Raw genomic sequence first — 26715 nt, 5'->3', positions numbered from 1 at the left:
TGAATTTAAGACTTTACTTTATTCAGCAAAATCATTTATTTACACAATGGGGAATGCTGGTTTGATTTTGTCAATGAAATAAAAACAAACTGAACAGAGACAATACTGAACTGTATATATAGTTTGTGCCAGAGCTGACCAACTGTTTCCTTACCTGTATCAGGAGCATCAAGGACACTGGTTTAACAATACACCACACAGGTCCAGTAACACCCTGGGAGCTTCCAATGCAATTACCAACTTTTTCTTTTTTTATAAATATATAAAAAAACAAAAAGTCAGCAAAACCAGCATTATGACGTAATAGACAGAGTAGAACTCTGAAGTCAATGGGTCAGTAAAAACCTTATCAGACCATCCAGTTTACCAAGTGATCTGCTCTCCTTCAGACCATACTACAGAATCCAAACAGATGAAAAATAGATCCCTCTTTAGAAGACAGCAATGATCTGATAAGGATTTGACTTAATGGAAGTTAAGGGGGGGAAAGGAATGCAGAGCAGAGCCCCTATTAGAACAAGCTAACTTTTCCAGATTTTCCAAATTAAAAAAAAAACAAAAAACAAAAACAAAACAAAACAAAAACCACTTCAACATGAAGCTACCATACAAAGTTTTTCCATTTTTCTTCGTAAAAAGTTCAGAGTTTGCAATTTAATCCTGTGTTTTTAGTGAGAAGGACAGTTTGGGCCTGGACTTCCCTTTGCCCAGGATAATTTTTTGTTCTTCTTTTTGTTGGCGTTGTCGCTCTTGTTCTAGTTTCATCCTTTCCTCATGAATCTTTCTTTGTTCTTCAACAATTCTCAACTGTTCCTCAGCCTGAAAGTTAAAAGCAAACATTAAAACTTCCAAGAATTTCAGGTCTTCCATTAGTAATACTGGGAAATCAGGTGACACAGGAACATACATACTACAGTATGCTTAATAAAACTCACACAAAAATTGATAAAGGAAAAATTATAGCGGAATTAGAAAAGAACTCCTTATTAATTCTGCCTATTCTTTCTTTTTATGAAAAATATATTTAAAAATTGTAGAAAAGCACTTGCACATTTTGAAAATGGAAATTTCTAAAAATCATATCTTGAAACCAGTATAGATTTTGTCCTAGTACCTATTTTTATCCACATCTTCAGTGAATCAGATTAACAGATTGTCAGTTATGAACAAAGGCACCGATTTCTTCAAACGGTTAAGTTCTCTACCAATTACTAGAACTAGATTTGTAATTAGAAAGACATAAAAAAGTTACACGAGGGACACCTGGGTGGCTTAGTCAGTTAGGCATCTGTCTCTTGATTTCAGCTCAAGTCATAATCTCATGGTAGTGGAGTTCTTGGCTGAAAGCTCAGAGCCTGCTTGGGATTCCCCCACTCCCGCCTGTCCCCTGTTTGCATGCTTGCTCTCTCTCAAAAAAAATAAGTAAATAAACTTAAAAAACAAGTTATAGGAGGGGTGCCTGGGTGACTCAGTTGGTTAAGCGTCCCACTCTTGGTTTCAGCTCAGGTCATCATCTTGCAGTTTGAGTTTAGGCGTCGAGTTAGGCTCTGTGCTGACAGTGCGGAGCCTGCTTGGAATTCTCTCTCTCAAAAGAAATAAATAAGCTCAAAAAAAAAAAAAAAAAAAAAAAAAAGTTACAGGGGAAAAAAAAAAACCTCTGCTGGGGCTACATTATATTGTCAATATGCAATCAAGAAATACTAAAGACCCCTTTCTCTGGAGTGAAAAAAATTAAATACCCCTTTCACCCGCTGATTATAACATGCTTTTCGTTTTCAAATGGACACTGGAATAATTAACTTTTGTGGTGACTTCAACTCCTTCAGTCTTAAGTAACCAACTCGCTTCCTGTGTTGTCTATACGTTTCCCCTCTTTACCAAAAAATTCCAGCCATTCCAATTCTCCCTCCTCATGGTCTCTCTCCTTCAGGTCTGCTTCCTTACTCCCCCAACCCCCCAGGTGCAAGTCTACCCCTCCAGCACAAGGGACATTAGGCCATGTGTGCTGGTGACTCTGGTGGTCACGAACGGGAGAGTGGCTCCTGGCATTTAGTGGGCAGAGGACAGGCATGCTGGTAAACATCCTACCACGCACAGGTCAGCCCCCCACAACAATTATCCACTCCCAAATGTTAATGTGGCCAAGGTTGAGAAAACCTGCTCTAACCCTTTGAATTTTTAAATCTCAGTGATCACTGTGGTCCCTTCTTTCCTATTTGATCTTCATCCTAAAACACTCACTGCATCCTGTGAATGCTTTCCTATTTCCAAAGTCAAGTCTTAAAGTCACTACTTCCATCTCCATTATTTTTCTACTACAATTATTTTCTAGATGGTCAGAAACTCCAATTCTCAATGACTTCCTTATTCATTCTTCTGTTCACTTGAAGTCTTTAAAATTTTTTTTCTCTTCCCACATATTCTTTCATACAAAATACAGTGGTGGTTCAAAACATACATTAAGGCTCCGGGTGTCTGTGGCTCAGTTAAGTGTTTGACTCTTGATTTTGGCTCAGGTCAAGATCTTCTGGTTTCTGAGATAGGGCTCCGCACTGACAATATGGGGCCTGCTTGGGATTCTGTCCCTCTCTGCCCCACGCACGTGCATGCTCTGTCCCTCTCTCTCCAACTGAACATTTTTTTTTTAAAAACAAAATATTTAAGGCTCTCCACCCTGATCAGTTCTGTTTGTCTCCACTGATAGGTTTTTTTTTATTCTGAAATAGTAACATTCAATGTGACTGAATTACAGGCTTTTCAGCAGAACACCGGAAAGATGATGGACTCTGGTATGCAGCATAGAATGTTTAAAAAAAAAAAAAAAAAACCCTGACATTTAAATACATAAGTAACACAAAGAGGTTTGTTTTACTTTAAGATGGTATGGGTGTAGACTAAAAGGCAGAAGACAGATGGTGGGACAAATCCACTGAAATCAAGTGAAGGGCAAATGGGAGGAAGATAAGAATTAAAAGGTGGGAATTTGGGGGCACCTGGGTGGCTCAGTCAGTTAAGCGTCTGACTTCAGCTCAAGTCACGATCTCACAGTTTGTGGGTTCAAGCCCCGCGTTGGGCTCTGTGCTCACAGCTCGGAGCCTGGAGCCTGCTTCAGATTCTGTGCCTCCCTCCCTCTCTGCCCCTCCCCCGTTTGCACTCTCTCTCTAAAATAAACATTAAAAAAATAAAAAACAAATTAAAAAGTGGGAATTGGGTCAGTAGGCCAAATGGAAACTCCAATGGAGAGGTGAAATAGATCTCTCTCTCAGACCTCTTCCCTAAGCTCCGTTTCTTAAGCTACAGCACACTACAGGACAGAGAGAGAGCTCTTCAACATGTCTAAGATTTAGCATCCTCAAAACTAACCCTAAAATAAATCAGCCCTCTCTACTACCTTCTCTATTGCAACCCATATTCTGTAGCTTTATCCTGTCTTCCCCGACACAAGCAAATAGCCAGTTTGTTAATCCTCCCCTTATATTCTTTTCCATTACGTTCTCTCATCTAGAGCCTGTCCTCCCATTTCCACTGCCACCACACCAGCACAGGGCCCCACATCTTCTTAGAGACCTGAAATGGTTTCCTCATTCCCAGTCTTTGCCCTTCATCCACCATCCACCCTACAGAACACTACCAGTTTTGGGAACATCTTTCTGTTCTCTCATGCTCCCAAGTGATCTCCACCAGGTGTGGAATATGGCCTAACTTCCCCAATTAGCACACTATTTAAGACGTTCTATAATCTGGCTCCAACTGTGTGTCTGCTAGTATCTCAAATTATGCTTGCTTTCTATCTTGCCTCCGCTTCTCCTACACTCCTGCCATTCTCTCCTCCTACTGAAGTCCCACCTGTACATCCATCTCAAATCTCCACTTTCGTGCTTAGACTTTCACTGATGATTACAAGAGAAAAGAATTACCTACTTCTGTTCATCCTCAGTAATAAATTCATATGCCAATTACTTTGCCCAATTTTAACAAATCATCACACATTTGGGGTAAGAGCCTGGCAAGTACAATTCAATCAAAGAATAGTAAAGAATCTTACTTTGTGTCCATGTGCTTGGGAAACCCTTACCAATATAAACACCCAGATTCACTGCTGCCTATGGTTCTAACTCAGCCCTCAACGAAGCAGATTATTAGATCCTTAAAGAGTGAAGAGTTTGAACATCACAGCTTCACCCTTAAGAGAAATCTAATTAAAATTACACACTATTTTTCACTGTATCATATTGACAAATTCAAAAGTGAAATACGAAATACTAGCTTATGAAGAGTACTATGGCACTACTTACCAAAATTTTATCTTCATAATACTTTTACCCAGAAAATTAATTTTCTGGAATATCCTATAAATAACACTTGCAAACATGCAAAATTGAACAAGGTTTTTTAATGCAACATAGCTTGCTCAAGACTGGAGAAATCCAAAATTCCCAAATATGGGACTATTAAATTATGCAAAATCTATGTAACAGACACTGTGCAGGGGCACCTGGGTGGCTCAGTCAGCTAAGTGTCAAATTCCTGATTTTGTCTCAGGTCATGATCTCAGTCATGAGATCAAGCCCAGGCTCCGAGCTGGGGTGGGAGCCTGCTTAAGATTCTCTCTCCCTCTGTCCCTCCCCCACTCACGAGCGCACATGCGCACTCTCAAAAAAAAAATACTGTGTGGTTAACAAAAAAAAACACAAAAATAGGAATCCCTACATACTGAAATGGAAAACCCCCCAAGTTATACTGTTAAGTAAGAACAGCAAAGTCCCAAATAGTTATGTATAGTATGCTATTTCTCTGCAAAAAGGGGAGAATAAAAATACATGTGTTTGTATCTGCCAAAATATGCATTTTAAACTCTGGAAAAATAGACAAAAACCATAATTGAATATATATTTTGGAGATGGGAATGAAAAGTAGGTGGATGGGGAAAAAAAGAGACAGAACCATTTATTTTTCTAAAAAATAAATCTGAATGATGTGATCACATACCTAAATTAAAATGAACAAGATTTTTAAACTAGTTTCCTTCATTAACAGGAAATACTGATTCTGCACTGAAATTGACTTTATTTTTTAATGTTAATTTACTCTTGAGAGAAAGAGAGACAGAGCACAAGTCGGGGAGGGGCAGAGAGAGAGGGAGACACAGAATCCGAAGCAGGCTCCAGGCTCCGAGCCGTGAGCACAGAGCCCTACCCGGGGCTCGAACTCATGAGTCACGAGATCATGACCTGAACCAAAATCCAAGACTGTGCCACCACCCAGGCACCAATGAAATTAGACTGGGTAAAGAAAGTTTCAATGTCATCCAGGTTTACAAATACAGGAGACGGAAGTGCATGTGTGCAGAAGAGGGGCTGCAGTCTCTCTGGTTCTCCCTTAGTGCTGAGCATATAGTGCCTACTGGAAGTACCTGATAATGAAATGACTTTTAAAAATGAAGTGAGCAGGTGAATATCCTGTCTTTACATTCAAATGTTTATACTTTGTTCCACTATAGCTTTAAACTAAGCATAAATGTTATTCAATTACACCAGAGCAAAACAAAACAAAACAAAAACCAAAAAAACAAACAAAAAAAAAAAAAACAAAACCAAAATAACTAGTCGAGCAAAACCCAAAACGATCAATTTTAATATAGTGGTTCTCAAATGATGAAAAACTGGTTTCCTACCCCATCCATCTGTGAAGTTTGACCCTACACCTTATTTGCTAGGTATTCTAAACCCTAGCCCCCTCTGCAATCTGATATGCCATTTCCTTCCCAATGCCCCTGGAATATCCACTACTCCTCCACCCTTCTGTTGTTTCAAATGCATGCAAAAGAAAGAACTATTCCAGGGGGGGCGGGGGGATGTACACATGTATTCATACAGAAAAACAATACCGAGCTCTCCTACAAGGATTACACATGGACGTCACGGAGGCCCAAGAGAAAGCCAACATCCACCATACTAGAGCCATGAAAAGAGGGTGGGCCTTCTTAGCCATTAAGTCCAGGACCCTCACAAAGGTGGCTTTCAACCCTGTACCTCACTGGGAAGAGTGACGGGTGAGATAAAATACATAAAAGCAAAGTATACCATTCTAGAAGAGTCTATTTACCCCTTCCAGTACCTTTTGTTCCCCCCTCTTCTACCCAGAGGTCCCAGTGTCCTTATTACAATTGGACCTTTCTAAGCATTCCCCACCTACACGGTCTCTAACTGTACATTGGGGTGATCCCTAGCAGCAGTTTTCAGCAAATAAGGATGCTGAAATCTACTAAAAATACGTATGAAATTTTACGAAATCTTAAAATTACAAAGAGAGAATTACTTGTTATCAGCAGTGATTACGGGAATGCAGGCAAGAATGAAAAAATGTTACAATTAGGAAATCATGCCACCACTCAGAAATGTGGATTTCTGCATTTTAAACTTCCCAGACACACATCCTGTTAAACTCTGCCATTTGTAACTTTAATTCTTTGACTCATCTTCCCCCCGTAACAAGTGTAATGTTTATCCCACTCTAGATAAACAATGCATAAAAAAAACATTAAAAAGAAATTTGAAGTAATTAATTCTGACCCTTAACAAATTACGGATCAGTAAAGTTTTCTGAAATTATTAACGTACAAGGTTAAAAAAAATAACATACCAGGATTTTTTAAAAAAGTAATCCCCGGGGCGCCTGGGTGGCTCAGTCGGTTAAGCATCCGACTTCGGCTCAGGTCATGATCTCACGGTCTGTGAGTTCGAGCCCCGCGTCAGGCTCTGTGCTGACAGCTCAGAGTCTGGAGCCTGTTTCAGATTCTGTGTCTCCCTCTCTCTCTGCCCCTCCCCTGTTCATGCTCTGTCTCTGTCTCAAAAACAAATAAACGTTAAAAAAAAAAAATTAAAGTAATCCCCCCCCCCCCAATGGCAATTTGGTTATTCTGCTACCTAATGTTTACAGTGTATGCTATAGGATATTATTAGCTACCATATAAAGAGAATTCGTATCACTCCTTCTAGCCCCTTTCCTTTGCAATTCCTCAGTTGCTACACCTTTATAATCTTAAATATATTTTTGGAACGTCAACATTACAGAACATCTCCCAAGATCCCGTATTACTTAAAAGTGGACACAACTGCTTCAAGAGGGAACTGATAGCCGAGACTGGTACGGGATACTCGACACAAAAATCAGTGTCCTCCAGGGCTCAGCAGAGACCACTCTAAGAATACTGCCCAAACACCAATCTCATACCTTCAGGATTTTAGTATTTGTGTCCTAACGTGAATTCATCCAGATGTGGTTCTTTTAATCTTCTATACCCTAAGTTCTCTTTTCTTTCAAGTCAGTGCTTCTGTCTGCCTTGGTCACTCATTCCCTTTTGTGGAGGTTTTCTCAAGTGCCTGCTGATACCTGGCTGTCAGCATGAGATCTTCTCCGGTTCCCACACCACATTTTCTCCTCTTCTTTCTCCTCTTCCTTCCTCCGGGCACTTTTATCGCTCAACCAGGTTTACTCTCTCTTTACAGTTTCTCCTACCACCTTACCAATTCCAGCCCCATCTTCTGACAGGCTTTCAGTGGGTTTCTGGTTGACTTTCTGTCCTTCACTCACACTATATAAGGCCAATTCAGTAATATCCAGAACATTTTCCAAATACTGTTGCCCAAAATACACTAACACACTCTTAAATGAGCTTTTTACCTTATCAGTTGAAAACAAGCCTCTCCCTGACTAAACATTCTTCCATTAACTCCCCATCACTTCGTTACAAATTAAAATATTTAATTGACATTTACATTTGGCACCATGCCGTCCCTGTCTCTCTTAAAACGTGTAAATACATCACTATTAACTGAATATATCACTCAGTCCTGTGCTCTCTCAACTTAGATGTGCTCACTCTACTTATTATAAATGCCCCATTCCTTTTCTATTTGTATTAGTTTCCTGTAACCACTGTAACAAGTTACCACAAACTGGATAGCTTAAGAGAACAGAAATTTACTCTGGGAGCAAAGGAGTCCAAAGTCAGTGTCACTGGAACTAAAGGTGTGGACAGGGCCACCTTCCTTCTGTAGGCTCTCAGAGGGAATCTGTTCCTGGCCTCTTCAAGGCTGCCAGGGTTTCTTGGCTTGTCTATGCACTGCTCCAATCTTCAAATTTCTCTGTGCTGTCCTCAAGTCACCTTCTCCTATACGAGTGGAGTCTGCTGGGAGTCTGCGAGCCCTTCATCACGGTGTCCTCCCCATGTCCTTTTCGGTCCAAGTTGGCAGTGCTTCTGCTGACACAGCATCCTCACAAACCCTGCGGGTCTCCCAAATCTGGCAGGCCATTGGACAAGATGCTCCCCAACAGATCTTTCCTGGATAATCTCATTTACTCCTGGTGTCTGCTACTAAAGTGCCTGAAGGAACTTATGAGTCACAGGCATAATCTCTTCAGCCCTAGCAAATGGTTGTCCAGCCACAGCCTTGGCTTTCTTTGCAGTTTTTTAACAGGAATCCTCCTGACTTTATAGCATCTTTTGTAATCTAGATGGGCTGAAATTTTCTCCAAACATTAACTGCTCATTCCATTTTACTTATCTGTTCTTTCCTCTATCTGTTCTTGAACTTTACTATCAACAGCCAGGGGAAGAAACCAGACTGTACCTTCAACACTTCACTTAGAAATACCTTAGTTAAATATGCCAGTTCAACACGTAGAAGTTCCACCTTCCACACAATTGTAGGACACTACTAGGTTTCCTACCACTATACAGGGAGGACCTCCTTCTCTCTAGTTTAAAGTAACATCCTCTCCCTCTGCTTCTGAGCCTTAACCAGAAGCACCTTTAAAGTCCCTATTTCTACCAACGGTCTTTTTTAAGGCCGTCCAGGCATTTTCTATCATGTGCCTCAGATTTCTTCCAAACTTTAACTGTCCAACTCCAAAACTACTTCCATATTTTTAGGTAATCAACTGGGTAGGTCCAGACAAAATAAAACTATTCTGGAGGCCAGAAGTTCGAAATCAGTATCACTGGTCCAAAATCAAAGTGTCAGCAAGGCCCGCTCCGTTAGGAGGCTCTAGATTGAGAGTCTATTCCTTGCTTCTTCCAGCTGCTGGTGGCTGCCAGGATTCCCTGTCTCCTGACCACATCACTCCAGTCTCCAAGGCCAGAATCTTCAAAGCTCTCTCTACTCTGTCTTCAGCTTCTCCTGTGTGTACTGTGGTAAAAGCCCCCTCTGCCTTCCTCTTACAATGGTTATGTGGAATGGCTTTTAGGGCATAGTGGATAAACTCCCCAAGATTTTTAACTTAATCATATCCACAAAGACTCTTTTTTTGGGACCACACAAGGTAACTAGTGTTACTAAAGTAACAGGAGATCAGGACACAGAATACACAAATAGCTTTGTGTATGGGGGGGGGGGAGGGGGGAGGAGCGCAGGGAGGTATTTTCCAGAGATATCTCTTAATTGCAAAGTGAGCTCTGGTTTAAGTATGCGGAACACATTTCACATATAATCAACTTCCAAACATGGTACAATTTTTTCATTTCTCAAAAGAGAGAGGTACAAAGCGTTAAGCATGATGAACATGGTAAATCTCCTTATTTGGCAAGTGGGTAAGGAAAAACTATTTTTTTCTTTGTTAATTTGAGAGAGAGAGAAAGAGATCGAATAAGTGCGGGTGCAAAGGGGAGGGGCAGAGAGAGAATTCCAAGCAGGCTCCATGGTCAGCATGCGGCCAGATGCAGGGCTCAATCCCACCACCCTGGCTGGGATCATGACCAGAGCCGAAATCAAGAGTCAGACACTCAACCAACTGAGCCACCTAAGCACCACAAAGAAACTGTTTTTACTATTAAAGAGAGGAAATACACTGTAGATCTCAAACTTATGATTTGCATATATTTTAAAAATTCCAAACAATGTTTCCTAGTTAAAATCAATTTTTCCTTTTTATCAGCATGTTTATAATTTTATTAGAAACTGTCCGTCTGACTCTTATTATAGTTTCAGTATTTACTCACAAATTAACCAGATTACATTTGACTACCACTTTCATCCACCCACGGATAGTCTGAGGGTCATGTTTTTCCTACAGCTCTAGCCTCCTTCAGGGACACTGAATTCCACAGCAACATCTATCACTTTTCTTAGTATATTTCCCTTTCTAAATAAGTAGGATTCATACACATTTCAGAACAGTATCTGGGCTTTTCCCAGGCACATCACAAAAAACTTTTGTGAAGAGGAGTAAAAAAAAATTTTTTTAGTACTATTTTTAACATTTTTAAAAAAAATCAAAAATCTCCATTGTACTAACAATACCCTTTCAAATATCTGAAGACAGTGGTGCACTGCCAATAGTCAGGCAGAACTAGACACCAATCTGCCAAAAAGCCAAGTCCAGGCAAGCCAAGACACGTGTCAATTCTTCCTTGATTTTATTCATCAAGCATGTCTGTTGGTTAATATGCTTTTGCCTCCTTTTGGACAGATAAAATCAAGTATCTTGACAAACAATTTGGAACGGATGTGAGCAAAAACTACTCCTGGTCTAGAGTACCTAACATGAATTCTACATGAGAGAGCCCATGGGGCTAAGCTAATACATTCCTTATTACAGTCATTACTGTGATCAATCCTTGAACTTTTGTCATAAGGACCTACTTAAAAGTTAGTCAAAGTGTGGTTTAAATTTACTTTCTCTACTAATTATTTTTATGTGATCATGAAAGTGATGTATGTTAGTTGTAGAAAATATAGAAACTAGAAAAAAGTATAAAGTTACATGTAAGTGTACCAATTACAGATAACGATTCTTAGCATTTTTTCCCCATCTACTAAACCGTGCAAATATACTTTTCAAATTAGCAGGATCATAATGTACACGTACGTTCTGCATTTAGCTACTTCCCCTGGATTAACAAATACTTTGACTAAAGAAAAACCAACTGTATAAGTGATCTAAAAACCTGTGAAATTTTCACTATTCTAAATAATAAAGGGAAAAGCTTTTTTTATTAGTTTATTTGTATCTGATTCACTTTTCTCAAGATAAAATTCTTAGACACAGAATTAATTAAAGGCTCCTGATATTTACTGATTCACTGTTATTTTCTAAAATGGTCACAGCCATTTAAACTCCCCAAATCACCACATAAAAAGGTCCCTTTCTACCTTATCCTTGCCAACAGTTGGTGCTAATGAGGGAAAAAAAGTCTTTTTCTACTGGTATTTAGCATTAGAGGAAAAGAAAGGGGGGGGAGGGGAGTCCTTTGTTTTGCTACATTGTCAAGAATTTATGAAGGCACTTTTCCATTCCACTTGTGTGAGTGAATCCTCTTTTAAGTCTCTTTTCTTTTTCTATTAGGGAGTTGGTCTTCTTTACCGACTTCTAAGAAATCCTTGTATTATTCTCTCAAGATTACAATGTTTAAGAAATACCCTTTGGGGAACCTTCTCTCCCCACCCTCCTTTAATCTGCTTTCGAACCTCATCTACCATCACTTACCTCACCACCTTCTTGACTACACAAAAAGCTGGTTCACTGCTCCGGCCCATCCCACTATCCCAAGAGCACCTACACACTCTTTCTTGCCTTTATTCTAAGGCCCCAAGAGGCTTTTTCCCTGCTTCATTTCCTCACACTCCTGTCCCCATCGTAAGTGCAATTTCTAACTATCCACGGAGGCCCAGCTCACATGATCTCTTCCAGGAAGGTTCCCAGGTCTCCCTAGAGACCTGGGCAATGATGTCAATTATCACACATCACCCGTTCCACTACTTAGTATTTTCGTATTATTAACTTTTCTTGGAATTGTCCTTGTCTCCACAATAAGTACATTAAATACTTTAAGAGAACTTAACATCTTATCAATTGCTTTTTACACCTAACAATATGGATTATGGATTGGCTGCTCCCTCTTCTCCCCTTGCCTTCTAGAAGCTAAGAATGCATCCCATTCTTCTTGCTATACAATGAACCGGTCCACATTTCTAACATATTTATTAGGTCATAAAAACAAACAACTGTTGCTTCAACAAGATAAACCAGCACTACTGACACACTCAGGAAAAGTCCCGTGCTATCTACAACATGGGCATATTTCCCTAAGTATCTATTCTTTTAAAAAGAATATATTCCAGTAGTATCTCCCAATAAATGTGTGAAAAGATGAAAGAACTTGCTGAAAACTGAGAGGATGAGGAATGGACAAAAACGAAAGTCTCCGTACGCTCCTGGCATCTTTATGCAGTAACATTCTGTCTTTTCCTACACAAAGGATGTGCTAGTTTCCCTGCAATAGATGATGCCCAACAGAAACAAATAAAAATTTTCTCCAATACTGACAATTATTTCTCGAGCTTCCAACATTGTCATGCACAGGAAACAAATGAGTTATGTGCAAATTCTTACCAAACAGTCTCAAATGCAAACTCTTTTTTTCTCCAAGATATCTTTTCACGAAAGTTGTACTGATAACATGCAATGCACAGTCTATTCTGCCAAATCCCAATGTTCCAGAACAGTGCTGGTCTAGGTATGATCCATGAATCAGCAATAGTCTGCAAACCATAATGGATCCATAACAAGATATGTGGAAACCAGGAGTGTTTTAGAAGCTTTTACAGCCACTTGATGTCATTTTTCTAGTAATTCATCTTAATTGTATTTTGCAAACATAGTCTGAGACAAATTAGGATTAAAAGACAAAAACAAAAACTGGCCAATTACCACCACTTGAGAAGCACTGCTCTAGAATAAGCTTGCTGATCTTTTCCCAGTAAGGACACACCGAAAGTTATGTTTTTATGGTTTGTGTGTGGGTAAACAAAGAAAACTGCCAAAAGAAATATAAAGCGCCAAGTTTCCCTAGGCACCAGACAGCTACCTTGGGATCAGAAGGGATCCTGGCAGGGCATAAGCGGAGGAACTGTTCTAGGAGTCATAATCCGGCATTCCAGGCCACCCAAAACTGAAGTCACCACGCTATCCAATCTCTTACCACGGTCTAAGAGGGATTCCCCCCACTTCGTGATGCCGGTACAACATTTTCAATACCAGCTATACTGTTCCACCCTTCTGGAAACATCCAGGCCCTACAAACCACACTGTATTTACCTTTCAGAAAAGCTCAATGTTCAAGACTCAAATGAAGGTTCATACTTTCCATCTTCCTTCTTCCTACCTGAACTGAGATTTTCTTCTTAGCATCACTAAAAAAGCACGATCACGTACTCATTAATGAGCAGGTAGGGACAGACCTCAGAATGACTCCTCATCCATTTCACTTTCATAGTGCTTGCTCTACCTTAACAGATTTTAAGGTCTTTTCATTGGGAAAGGCAGGATTAAGTCCCTCCCTTTCACTATGACCTTTACAATAACCAGGATGGCCATGTGCATGAAGAATCCTGGTGTCATCCTCATTAAGTTGCTTAGTTACTTACTTAAGTTGCATTAAGTTACTGATATTTCCAGTACTGGCTTTTATCTGGGGCATACCACCTCTTAAAAGATTATGCCTTAGAACCAACTGGACCATAGTTTTAACTTTTTACACTCTTATCAATTACGGGACACATTATTTATGATCCTCCTTCACCCCTACTCTCATTGGGATCCACTGTCAATGAATTACTTAGACCAACTCAGATCTTTTTGTGCCCTTATAAACAGTCACAAAATTTGTTTTTTCTAAACCACTTAACGAGAGCTTACAACTTGCTTTCATCCTTCATGTGACAGTATGACTTCGCAGCAAATGTCTTCTCAACACATTTCTAAGTAAACAAAACTTTTCTAAGATGTCTAGAACCAAGAGTCCCTCCTGGGTCATGTCTCCATTCCTGGGCACGAACTAGCACTCATTCTCCGTTCATCCTAAGTAACTTCCCTTCCACCTGATTTAGATTCTTACTTCAAAGTAGAATTCCTATATGCCACTTTCATGAGGCAAAGAAAGTTTTTCCTTTAATGCCTGTCTCTTCCTTTTGTTTCCTGGATTTTTTTGTATCCAGTCATTTCATTCTGTTTTCTTCCTCATACTGAGACTGCTTCAGAATATACATTTTTAATGGAAATCCCTAGGCCACCCAAAACTTTATCCTACTTCTTTATTCTACTTTAAGTGCCAGTCTGTGCTAAAAATAAAGAAACATAACAAACAAAAACCTCTGGATTTTTGTACTAAAAGAAAAAAAAGAATTGGAAGGAAAAACAGAAACAATCACAGATTAGTATTTTTCTATTTTCAAAAGATGACCTCAATGTTCTTACACTGGCTTCTTCTTCACTAATATTTCCAATTGTTCCTCACCCCCGTTTAGATCCGTATGTCATAATTACTTAAGTCTCTGTATTCCTTGCTGGATTACAAACTTGGAATAGGAAATTATGAGTCTGGCACACTATCAAATACAGACTCCCTACATACTATACCCAGTAACTGGGTGGGAACAAGGTCACTCATGTGAAGTGAAATGCTGCGTTTGAGTTTAAATACTTCCAAGCTTTTGTTTTTACTATCCAGGCAGAAAAATGTAAATGAGGTGAAGAGAGAAAAACTCTGGGACTGGGGATAGTACAATTCTCCCAGGAGCCCTGTTTTAAATGCAAATTTCAGAATGTTCTCCAGAGTTACTAGAATCTCTGGATTGCCCCCAAATGGATTCCTCTGGAAGACACTAGCTAAAATCTCATGAACCATTCCTGCTCTTGCCTCAAATCCCTGCAAACGGCCCTGAGAACTAAAAAATGTGTCCATGATAAAGCACAAAATCATCCCACAAAATCTGAAGCAGCAAAGCAAATAAAAAATGCTTTTCATACATACCAGTTTGGCTTGTGCTTCTGCAATTTTTCGGTTATTCTCTTCCAGTATTCGCTCTAGCTCCTCACGTTTTGCACGTTCTTCCTCCTAAAGGGGAGGACATGTTAAGATGTTAGAAAAACAAAATGTTTATTTTTACTGATAAATATTTACTAATCTTCCTCTGAACTTTTTTGAGCTGACTTAGAGGGCAGCTTTATAGCTACCTTCTGTCTGACAAATGATAAACTGTGCAGCCACTAAAATTTGTTTCTAGCACTAAATTTAAATCATCCCTCCCAGTCCAAACAGCAACCGACTAAACCCTCCCTAATGATAGTTTCCTGGCAATTATTACTAATACTTTAATATCACACAAATCAACAAGGACAACTACAAAACTGGATAGTATTTACCAAATTAAAAAAAAATATATAAAATATAAATAAAGTGAATATTTGTCTCACCAATTATGTATACCTACGTATTCTTTACCTATACTCCTTTAATCAGCATTAAAAGTTGAATATTTACTGTCTTGTCCAGTGTCCTGCAGAGTGTGCTCCTCGGCTGCCATACGCGCCAGCTTCCTCTTTAAAATGATTTGTACTGTTAGCTTGGCAATACCTGCATCAGCAGCTCAACCATTTATAAAGAAACAACATACAAGGAAGGCTGAGCTGAGGAATGCAGATGTTTATGGTAAGAAGGAACAAAAAATGTAATTCATCATTCCTAAGGCAAACAATTAATAAGAAAAATACATTTACTGTTAGTGAAAAATACAAATGGTAATCCATACTTCATGGAACTAAGGGCTTCTTCCATGGGGAAAATGGACTTAACATTCAGATGTTGACAATTTCTAAAGGCAGCTTATCTTGTCATCTACAGTCTGAACTGAAATTCAGGAATCCAGGGGGTGCATGGTCCGGAAATAAAATTCTGTAATTTATTTTTTATTGGAGAATTTAATGAGATTTTATAATGCAAACTATATGAAGATTGCTTGATGGTTTGGGCAGTGTTCAGATCACAGCATACATATTCAAATGATTTTAATATTTGGAAAGACTGTCAGAGGGTTGTGTCCGTGTAAAAAAAAATTGTTAATACGAAACAAAAAGCAAATGAAGAGAAAAAAATCTTCCTATGATTAATAACTCGCTACAAGACAGCACCATTACTCCAAAATTATCTCCATTATTAAAAGCACTGATATAAGTAAAATTTCATACATTCAATTGCACAGTCTGTGATAGCTACCAAATATAGACACGTGTATCTAAAGACAGCACAAGGGAGAATGCACTTGAAAAGCTAAGCTTACTGGAAAACAAGAGAGATTTAGTATGATGCCAACTTGCCCATACTAATGCCAAGATTAACAATGATAGGAGACATATATTTTGAGTCAAATATTTAAGTTCGAGAAAATAGAACCACAGGATTTTCTATGGCACGCACCAATGGAATTCGTATTCATTACACAAACTATGTCAAGGGACACTCAGCACTGTAAAGTAATTTGCCTTGAGTGTTTCAGTGACTTTCGACAAGTTTTAGGAACCTGGAGTAATCAGTGCAAATAAGCCATAAAGCTTCAGTAGCAAATTACTGTCTCACAGAAAGACATTTTCAACTTCTGCTCCAGCTGCTGATAAAACAAATCATGTGTTTAGCTTGACTCCAGACAAGGACAACCTGTTCCTTCATAACTCTCTAGAGAAAAAAAGGAGTTGTTAGTAGATACTAAAAAAAGTGGATGAATACTCTGGACATTTTTCCTAAAAAGATTCTTTGAAACACATTAGGAAAATGGAGGGAGGGCCTTATGATCAGAATGCCAGAATTAGTCCATTGTGTTGAAGCAGGATTTGGGGGAGGGGGTGAGGGATAAAAGAAGGAAAAAAAGAAGAGCAAGAAAACCTATTTATCAAAAGCAGGTGCTGTCACTCAATGTTAGGCCCTGCTCTTTGTAATCTGACTGAAGGCAAAAAGCCTCTCACAGTCTAGGCAGTAAGAATGATAAACAGAAAAGAAGAATACGTAACCACAGGTGGATTTTTAACCTTTTCCCTTTACCACTCCCTGTCTCCCGCCACCCTCCCAAAAAAGAATGTAAGTCCTGCAGCCATGGCAAAAGTTTCAAACACTTCTCAAATATGTAAGCCAGTTCCGTTAAATCAAAAAGTATCCTTGAATATGTTTTATGAAAAGTAACTTTTAGAGGTCAGTCAGCACTTCTGAACAGGCTAAAAAATTAACTTTCGCAGCAATGTTAAGTTTAGATGAGAAAGGAATTAGTCTGTATTCCATCTCTTTCTGAACTGAGCAGGAGGCACACCCAACACTGAAAGTTTTGCCATGGACTGTCTCTACTTTCCAAACGACCGAGCGTTACCTCTCTGGCTTTTTGTGCTGCAAGCTCAGCTTGTCTCTGTCGCTCGAGTTCTTCGAGCAACTGCTTTTCCATGATGCGCTTGGCTTCCTCCACCCTTCGGAGAACTTCTCGCTCAATTTCATCCTTCCTTTTCTCCAATTCTTCCTCTACCCTTTTGGCCACTAATTCTTCCACTCTTCGTGCTGTTTCTTCCTCGATGAGTTTTTCTTCTATTTCCTGCTGCCGACTAGCACACAAAGTAGAAAAAAGTGACTTAGATGTCAGAAGTAAACGTAAGAATTAAAACTAGTTAAACGTCTGTAAAACATCCAGCCTGATTCTATGATTTTATAATTCATCTGGGTGCAACACTCAAGGAAATACCAAGATGTTCAGGGATACAGAAACTCCAACAAATATGAAATCATGTTTTGGTTAGCTTTCACTTTCTAAATCCAAAATGACTCAACAAAGAGCTTAATTCATTAGTTTTAAGAACTGTTAAGAAATCTGAAACAAGAAGTCTACTTTTTGTTACCAACTTTATAACGAAAGGACAAAGTGCATGCATTTACTCATTTGCCAATGCACTCAGTCTAAGGGTTGAGCTTCAAGAGAAGTCAGGAGAAAATACTATGTAGCAAGCAATTCAGACTAAGTTCATCCCCTGCCCCCCACTAGCAAAATCAGAAGAAATGCAGACTCAAAGAGATTCAGACTGTGAAGGCAATGAAGCTTTTTCTGAAAATACAGACCAACTTAATTCAGGTTCTGAACCTAATACCTTTCAGCGTACCTTCTTTCTTTGGTTAACTCTTAATTAAAAGCTCTTCAAGATGTGGGAAGGTAGATGAAAATATATTGACAATTCTAATAAAAAGTTTAATGACGCATGATACGGTTTAAATTATTTTAATCCCATCTAGATATTATAAACCAACTTATTTACTCAAAATCAAATTCTGCACTGAAAATACTGACATTTATCAAGGCACTGTAGTGGACACCATGTACATTTTATACCAATGACATCCAATATGGTCACGTATCTAGTCTGAGTTGAAGATCAGTACAGTATAAAGAAAAGACATAAAAGCTCTTACAAATATCTTTGATTACATGTTAAAATGACAATATTTTAAGAAAGACTGGGAATGTATTAAAATTTCACTCGTTTCTTTAACATGGCTACTGGAAAATTTCATTGTACATATGTAGCTCATTGTATTCTGAGACAATAATTTGTACTGAATTAATAATAAATTCAGACGCTTTGGAAGTATATCTAAATCCTAAGAGGCCAATTTATTATTATTAATGCTTCAACTTTCTCACAGCCCATAAAATTAAATACAACCTGTAACCTTTATATCTTTTGATGACTCATAAATATGTATGAGCCAGTCATTCAATTTACGTGTTTAGTAAAGACTTTATAGTGTCTAAGTGACCTTTAAACACCCCAACCCACTTCAACTAAACTGTATTTTGGGGGTGGGGGGGTAATTCAATTCCCACTCAAGTGCTTTTATTCTCAACTCCTGTTACTTATTCACAGTGATACCATACTAACACCAATGTATCTTTAACATTCTGATTCATTTCAGTTTCTGCATTTATAACCTCTTATGCTTTTCTGACAAGGAGATAGTAACTACTTGAAAAAGCACAATTATTTATTCGAGGTTCCAGACATATGCATCCCATTCTGAAGACTGTTGCCTGTTTCTTAACTATTTCCTCCCAACACTAAATTATTGATTTTTATTTAAAAAGATACAAAAGCCTAACATATAATCTAAACAATGCTCCTTTTCCTATTCAGTAACTTCCAATAAAATACAGTTTAAGGTAGTTTCAATAAGCTTTTACCTATAGCAGCTCAATAAAAGAGAATAGTTATCTATCCCAACACTAAAATGAATTGCCAGACATACCTCAAGGAAACCAGGCAGGGATTTTAAGTGGAAATTAAACTACATTTCAAATATAAAAATTTTGTTTCTTTACTTCATCCAAAGAGAAAAATATTAGGCTGAAATAAGCCTGATAACTGTCAAACCTAGATGATGGGTGTATTAACGTCATAATATTCTTTCCACTTTTGCAGAAGTTGGAAAGTTTACACAATGCAAAGTTTTAAAAGTATACACCATTCACCACAAACAAACTTTTGCTAGTAAATGTAAAGGAGCCTAAGAAGAAGTTCTCTTTTAAGATGTCAAAAATGGTGCAATTCAACTCTAAGGACAACGTAAAACAGTTACAATTAAAACAGTCCAAAAAGTAAAAAGCAGAGAGAAGAATGGAATAAGGCTTTAGGTTAGCTCATCACTAGCAAAGTCGCCAAATAACTTAGGAATTTTGGAAAGATGGAAGAGACCTGATACATATTCAGGGTTTTTTGTCAAGCAGTCTGTAAGTAATAGCAATAGCACAATGGCTAATGGGGTCACATTTCTGGATTTAGTACAGAGAAAATAAGCCTAAATAAATTCAGTTTATTACTTACAGCAAAAGCCAGATCAGCACAGTGTCAGCTGTTTCTGGTCCCACTCATGGACACCAAACCAGAGGGGACAGGTGACATGCAATACAGGCATAGGCAGTGGGCTGTTTTGCTGCTAAGGAGTCAATTCTAAGAGCAGCTCGGCGGTTTTATAGCCCAGAGGGGAGGGCAAGTGGAAAGTCCCAAGCTCAAATGAAACGGAGAGGATGAGAAAAGGCCTCGTGGAGTTTCTCACAAGGCTGCTTATCTCCCTTTGTTCCTGGAGGAAGCACAGGACACACCACTGTGACTGTAATTAAGCCTTGCTGCTGTGTTCCACGTGGAGACAGGCAAGGTCAGGGCACCACAGCAGAACTGTTCCCTACAAGTATTATCAACAATATAATTTTTTGTTGTTGCTGCCATTCTTAGTAGCAACAATCAGAAAAAAAAAAATTTTAAGTGATTTTTCAGATTTAGCACTGAAAAAGTTACTCTCAGTGACGCTTCAATTCCCCTCTCCCCATATTGAATTCAGAAAAACAATGGGCACATGTACAATTGAATTAAGCAGTTCATCTTTACTGACAAGTTTATTATCATTATCAATGATAAAGAGGTAGAAGGCTAACCTTCACCAGGGGCACTGAAACTTTCTTGGGGAAAAAAAACCCCAAATACTTTTGCTCATTAGTATCTTATAAAAAACATTTCATGTCACTGCCTATCCACTCCTTAAAACTTTAAGTTTTTATTTATTTGAGAGAGGGAGAGAGGGAGAGAGGGAGGGAGGGAGAGAGAGAATATGGGTGTGTGAGCAGGGGAGGGGCAGAGAGAGAGAGAGAGAGAGAGAGAGAGAGAATCCCAAATCCCAAGCAAACTCTGCGCTGCCAGAACAAAGCCCATTGTGGGGCCTGAACCCAAGAACCATGACCTGGGCCGAAATCAAGAGTCAGATGCTTAACTGACTGAGCCACCCAGGTGCCCTACTCCTTAAAACTTTTGCCATAGGAGTTGTCACTTTCCTGATGTTCTTTAGTGACTGACTCTAATCTCTTCCTCAGGCTCCTCTGCTCAATGTATTCCCTTGCCAAGAATTTGTGCCAATGTTGAAAGGGCTGAATCACAATCTTCAAGATTTCGATGGTAGTATGTATAACACTAGGTCCCCATTTTCTCCATGCCTCCATGCTTTCAGGTATTTTAAAAACTCCAGTCACCACCAACTTTAAAATGGTAACTATTAAAACAGTAAGGGCCCAGCAATACAGCACTGTTAAACCAGAGTATGACTCTGAACATGGCAAATGGCAATATTATTTAAAATATTATACAGAAATATTTTAACGTGTATGAACTCAACCCTAGGAGTTTCCTTCTAAGTGCTTCATAACATCACAGCAAACAGCATTAATTCAGTACTGAATAGGCACCAAATACTGTGCCAACAGCTTTATACACCATGTCATCAGTTACACCTCTGATGATTCTAGATTCCTAGAATCTAGGAATACTTTACTAGCTGGGCTCCAGGTCACTGCATTTTGCTAAGAGAGGACTCCTAACCTAGGTAGACTCCAAAGCTCATGATCTAAGCCCTATAGTACCCTACAAAGGCAAAGGTATGCAATAATATTTACCCAAATCATTTAAAAAATTTATAAATTTCTTATCAACATCAGCTAGATCTTATGCCCTTATCCTTTGTCTTAAAGCCATAAGTGTCCCCGAAATACAGTTCCACATACTGAATTTGCTCATAAAAGCTGTTCTCTACTCTCACAATGAGCTCGTCAAGTACTCTAAGGATCACTCATATAGATCCCAGTTCAGCTTAGATACTTTAATTCAGAAGGCTCTCAACCTGTCATGCAATTGAACACTAAGCATATTGAAACCTAGATTATAACAGGCTACAGTAAATTATTATAGCATTAACATTTTCCGGATTTGCTGCAAGTTATTTTACAACTGCCTATTTTTTCAACATGCACAGAGAATACAACATGCACAAAGCCATTTCAAAAGAATACATATGAAAATAAGGAGAGAGAACCACACTAAATGGCTGGGACACAGGGAAGAGGTAGAAGTTCTGAATTCAATTTTGAAACATGTGAACTAGCTATTCAGAAATGAGAAAAAAAAATTTAATGCTAAGGTCTACCTTTTACTATATTAATATAACTCGTAAGAGCACTTCATAAACTCACCAGGCTCAATCTGGCTGCATTTCGTAAATTATATTACATTATGTACGGAGGCCCATCATATGCCAAGTATGTCTAGATACTTTAAATGTGCCATTTTTTTTTTAATGTTTCATTTTTGAGAGAGAGAGAGAGAGAGAGAGAGAGAGGGAAAGAAAGAGAGAGTGTGAGCGGGGGAGAGGCAGAGAGACAGGGAGACACAGACTCTGAAGCAGGCTTCGGGCCCGGAGCTGTCAGCACAGAGCTGGATGCAGGGCTCAAACCCATGAACTGCGAGATCATGACCTGAGCCGAAGTCGGACGCTTAACGACTGAGCCACCCAGGCGCCTCATAAATGTGTGATTTCTAATCTTCATAACGAAGACCAGTATCTTCATTTCACAAATAAGAAATCAAGCTTACAGGTACGTGATTTATTCAAGGCTTCACAATTGTAAACAGCAAAGCAATCTGGTTTCCATTATTACCACAAAATTAGTTAAGCCCAACAGAGTATTCAAATTTTGCAGTCTCTCCCCTCCCACGGACCCTTTTCCAGGTACAGGGACACTACGCTCTCTGTTGTCTTCTCTGCTTCCAGCAAGCACTGGTTTCTTCCAACAAACATTCCCTAAGGTCCTCTCAGTCCCGTAAGCCAACTGCTTTTTTGCCTTCACACGCTACCTGGGTCGTTCTATCTACTCTCAAGGTTTCCTCCTCAAGGCTTCAGTCTCTCATATCAAACTGGCATAAACTCACTATACCCAAGTGTTAAAGTGCCTACAGTGGAAGTGCCAGTTGAAACTCCCCTTGACCGTTCCCTGTATGCTATCTATCAGGTTTCTGCCGTTTTAATCACCGTCTGCCACACAAATAGTTCCTTAAACATTTGGTGCCCAACGTGCAGTAGCCACAATATAAACACGAGAACCAATATTAATGCTTTATTTCCCTTATGTTCCAATCCAGTTTTATTTGCACTGTTTCCTAAATCTGTCCTTTCCCATTCCAACAACCGCCCCCTCACTACTCCTGTGTGGTCTTACTGTAACTAGTTATCTATCCTACACAGCATTCAGTGCTGTTTTGGGGGGGCGGGGAGTGACAAAAAAAAGAGCTCATCCCATTTACCTCCTCAAAACGTTTCCTGTTTCTAGGATGAAATCCAAGCTCCTTAACATGACTCCTTTATAAGATTCTCAGCCTCTGTTTACCTCCCCTGACTAAAGAGACTCCATGATGTTAGTACTTATAGAACTTCCCGTGTTTTTACCTCACTTGTAGGCCATTCAGCCCCCCTCCCTCCTTTTACTCTGGCAAGGGCTGAAGGGACTCTGTTTTGGTCCACATGTACCTTCCTATGCCTTGCCGGACAATCTCATTTCTATCTACCACCCATTCCTTAGGAGGACGAAGGTGTTTACCCATCTGAGATGCTTCCTTCTTACAGTCACGTCACTATCACTGAATTTACCACACTATTATTACGTACCCACTTAGCAGTCTTTAAGCTTCTTGGAGAGGGGTCAGTTATCTGTATCTCAGCAGCACCTAGCACAGTGCCTGGCACTATTAATTGCTCGAACCGTATTAGCTGAATGAGACCTGTAGACACACAACTACTTAGGCCCATTTCCAAGGCTCTAAAACCTAGGTCTTTCCATGGTTTCCTTTGTGTTCTATCTAAGACATTACACCGTACTGAGGAGTACCTACTGCACGGCACACAGAATTCAGTGTACAGGTGGCTGCTCGCTTTGCCCCTCTTCCCTTCATAAATGCTAATGGTAATCTGCTGCTTCTGCCAACTTGGAACTATATAGCTCTCCTATTTTCTCTTTTAATCCCTGGTTTCTGTCCCTGCTATTCATGTGCAGCTTGCTAACCACCTCTAATTATTCTCTGCATACCAAGTTCCCTTTTATTTTTCCTACAAGTCATAGCTTTTTAGAGAATGGCAAATAACTTCTCTTTGGACACCTGTTTTCACGTGGGAAAATTATCTGAGACATGACTTAATTTTTAAAATGTTCATCTGTTGACATTTATTTGAGAGTTCATTTTTACAGTTAAGGATCTTGTTCTATACCAGAAAAACCCGGATTCTATATAATCAAGGTTTGTTGCAAAACAATTACTTGTATGTATCTGATGTTAATATATGTATCACCGACAGCTCTACATAAAGGAAAAATAAAGACACACAGCAAATAGCTCTCCAGGTACTGCTTCCTCTGTAATATTAGTCAGTGCCCCAGTCCCATAAATCTTAAAAACTCTGCTCCTTAGAAACACACTCTGCTGGAAAAATCTACATAACGCAAAGCCAACTGCAGAAAAATTTCAAGCCCTTAAACAATCAGTACATATATCTGTCTCAGAAAATTCAGGTAATTCTCCTACCTCGTGTGCACTTTCTAAATACCGACGGGCTGAGGAAGATGGCCGGTTAAACACAGACAGTTCACATCTAACACTACCTTTCCAACTGGCTTTGAGAAATGAATACCCAGAGCATCAGGGTACTATGGTCTTAAACCAAAACCAAACCCAAACCCTACATTTTAAAAACAAAAGATGATCAATTTGGAATTATTTGTACCTACTCTTGGATCTAAAGATACATGAGAGGTGACTCTCAGAGATACTTTTACCCCAACAGTATTTCAAGTTGGGGACCTAACTGTGATCCTGATTTTCCCTACATTAAGTTCCATACGTGAGCAATGCAAAAATAAAAGCAAATATTCAAGTGTCCTCTACCACAAGGGAAAACAAAACGCAGGATTGCACCTACTTTTGCTACAGAGGAATATAAAGCCATATAAATGAGAAGTATAAGGACGGAGCAACTTTGATAGGGATGATAGCTATGCAGGTGAATTCAAGTGTCAAAATTCATCGTACTGCAGCCTCAAGGTTTGTGCACTTTATTTTTGCAGCTCAAAAAATAACAAACAATCAAAACCCGAAGGGGCTCGAAAAAAAAAGAAAAGCAACCGCGACATCTTTAACAAAAGGAACTCACTAACATAAAATGCATCTTTGGCTGTACTGTTGGGACCACCAACAGGGTCTCATTTCCCGAGAAGCCCTGCCAAATCGAAGCCCCGGTACTAGAATGCTCTGGCCAGCTGCAATTTGCATCCCAAGGGTTAATTCTTTCCGGCTCCACTCCCCCCTCCCCACCAGCGGGCCCCAAACGCTCTCCATCCCTTCTACGGGCTCCCTTATCCCACGCCCTCACTGGCCGAGGCAGCGCCTCTACCCCACTCTGAACTCCACCCCCTACTTCCGGCACTCAGCTCCGCTCTCGCGCCAAAATCGCTTTCTCTGCTCCAAGCCCTTCCTGCGCAAGCCCCGGTATTTCCCAGCCCAGCCAACTCGTGGGTCCGTCCGGCCCCAGGCTCTCCACTCGCGCGGGCTGCAGCCTCTCGGGAGGGTTCCTGCGACCCCTCGACCCCCGCCCCCCTCACGCCCCCACTCGGCCCACCCAGCCCCGCCGGCCCCCACCCGCCAGGCTCCCCGCCCCTCCCCCCGTGGCCGCTCACATTTTTCGCTGCCGCTCGAACTCCGCTTTCTTCTCCTCCTCCTCTCGCTTCTGCTTCTCGTCCAGGCTGCTGCGCTTGCTCACCGTGCGCCCGAAGATGTCGATGCGGTCGGGCGGGGACGAGGCGCGCTCCCGGTCCCGCTCGCGCCGGGACACGGCCGTGTTGGTGGAGCGCGAGCGGGACCGCGACTCCCGCCGCCGGTTCCGTTTACTCTCCCGGGACTTGGAGCGCTTCCGCACGCGCTCCTTGTCCCGCGACCGCGACCGCGACCGGCTCCGCTTCTTGTTGTGTTTGCTGCTCTTGGTGTGTTTGGAGCGGGACGAGCTCCGGCTCCGAGACCGGCCCATCCTTCCGGGCGACGCTGTGACTAACCGCTGGCCTGGGGCCCCGCACGCCTCCCACTGCCCTCGCTTCCGCCTCTGGACGCGGGCTGGCCGTCCTATCGAGGCCGGAGGAAGGAAGGCCGTCGGCCAGCTGACTTTATACCGCTCTCTGAGGTAAACGGCCGCCACGAAGGCCGCCTCCGACGACCAGGCCGCAACGCCAGGAGTTGCTAAGATGGCAGCCGCGGCTGCACCGGCCGCCCTTCCCACAATGCCCCGCGCGGAACGCGCCGCTGCGCGAGCCCCGCCCCCTGACGATTGTTGCCGAAGGCGTAGCGAGCGCTTCCGAGCTCACTCGGCTCCTTCCGCCTGCCCCGCGCCGGCCCGACGCTCTCGGGAGCCGTCGTCCCCCAGCTCGCTTTAGTGCCCTTCTGATTTCCGGTAAGAGGCCAATGCCATAAGAATGAACCTGTCGCGTTTTGGTGAGCATGAAGTCGTGCCTCAGCAGAAACCACTGGCTGCATTATTTTCTAGGAGCTGGTTTTGTCAGGCAGCCCTAGATTGTATCAGAGTGACTCTGAGCAGATGCCTTGCTTCTCTGAGCTTAGCTTCCTCGTTTGTACAGTGAATGTACCCACACTTCACCAAGTGGTTGTGAGGCTTACGGGAGATGACGTGGGCTTTGATGCGTAGAAGCCAGTGCTTGATATGCATTTTGTGAACTGGTGGTCCATTCTCATTTTGGGGGTGGGGACGCTGAGGTCCATCAGGTAAAGACCTTAGCTGCCCAGACGGCACAGCTAGCAGGTGGCAGAGCAGGTGTGTGTGTGTGTGTGGTGCGAAGCCCTTGCACATCACGGGTAAGACCCACGGTGGCAACAACAACAAAAAGTACTTGAGAATAAACATTAACAAGTTACAAGATCCTCCTGCTGAAATCCCTCAACCTTTGCTGAAAGGCAGAAACAAGACCTGGGTAAATGAACAACATA

The 26715-nt window shown here is 40.7% G+C and overlaps 1 protein-coding gene across 1 annotated transcript; it reads right to left on the bottom strand.

Moving 5' to 3' along the window:
• Positions 1 to 25969, bottom strand: ARGLU1 (arginine and glutamate rich 1). The gene is made up of 4 exons (XM_058743077.1): positions 25401 to 25969; positions 17193 to 17418; positions 14813 to 14896; positions 1 to 819 (listed from the first exon to the last, which is right to left on the bottom strand). Exons 1-4 carry the CDS (start codon positions 25745 to 25747, stop codon positions 655 to 657), a joined length of 822 nt encoding a protein of 273 aa, XP_058599060.1. The 5' UTR covers positions 25748 to 25969; the 3' UTR covers positions 1 to 654.
• Positions 25970 to 26715: the final 746 nt, after the last annotated feature.

The sequence above is a fragment of the Neofelis nebulosa genome, chromosome 1 (genome assembly GCF_028018385.1).
Source record: "Neofelis nebulosa isolate mNeoNeb1 chromosome 1, mNeoNeb1.pri, whole genome shotgun sequence".
Lineage (NCBI taxonomy): Eukaryota > Metazoa > Chordata > Mammalia > Carnivora > Felidae > Neofelis > Neofelis nebulosa.
This window is presented reverse-complemented; position numbering and strand designations above follow the sequence as displayed.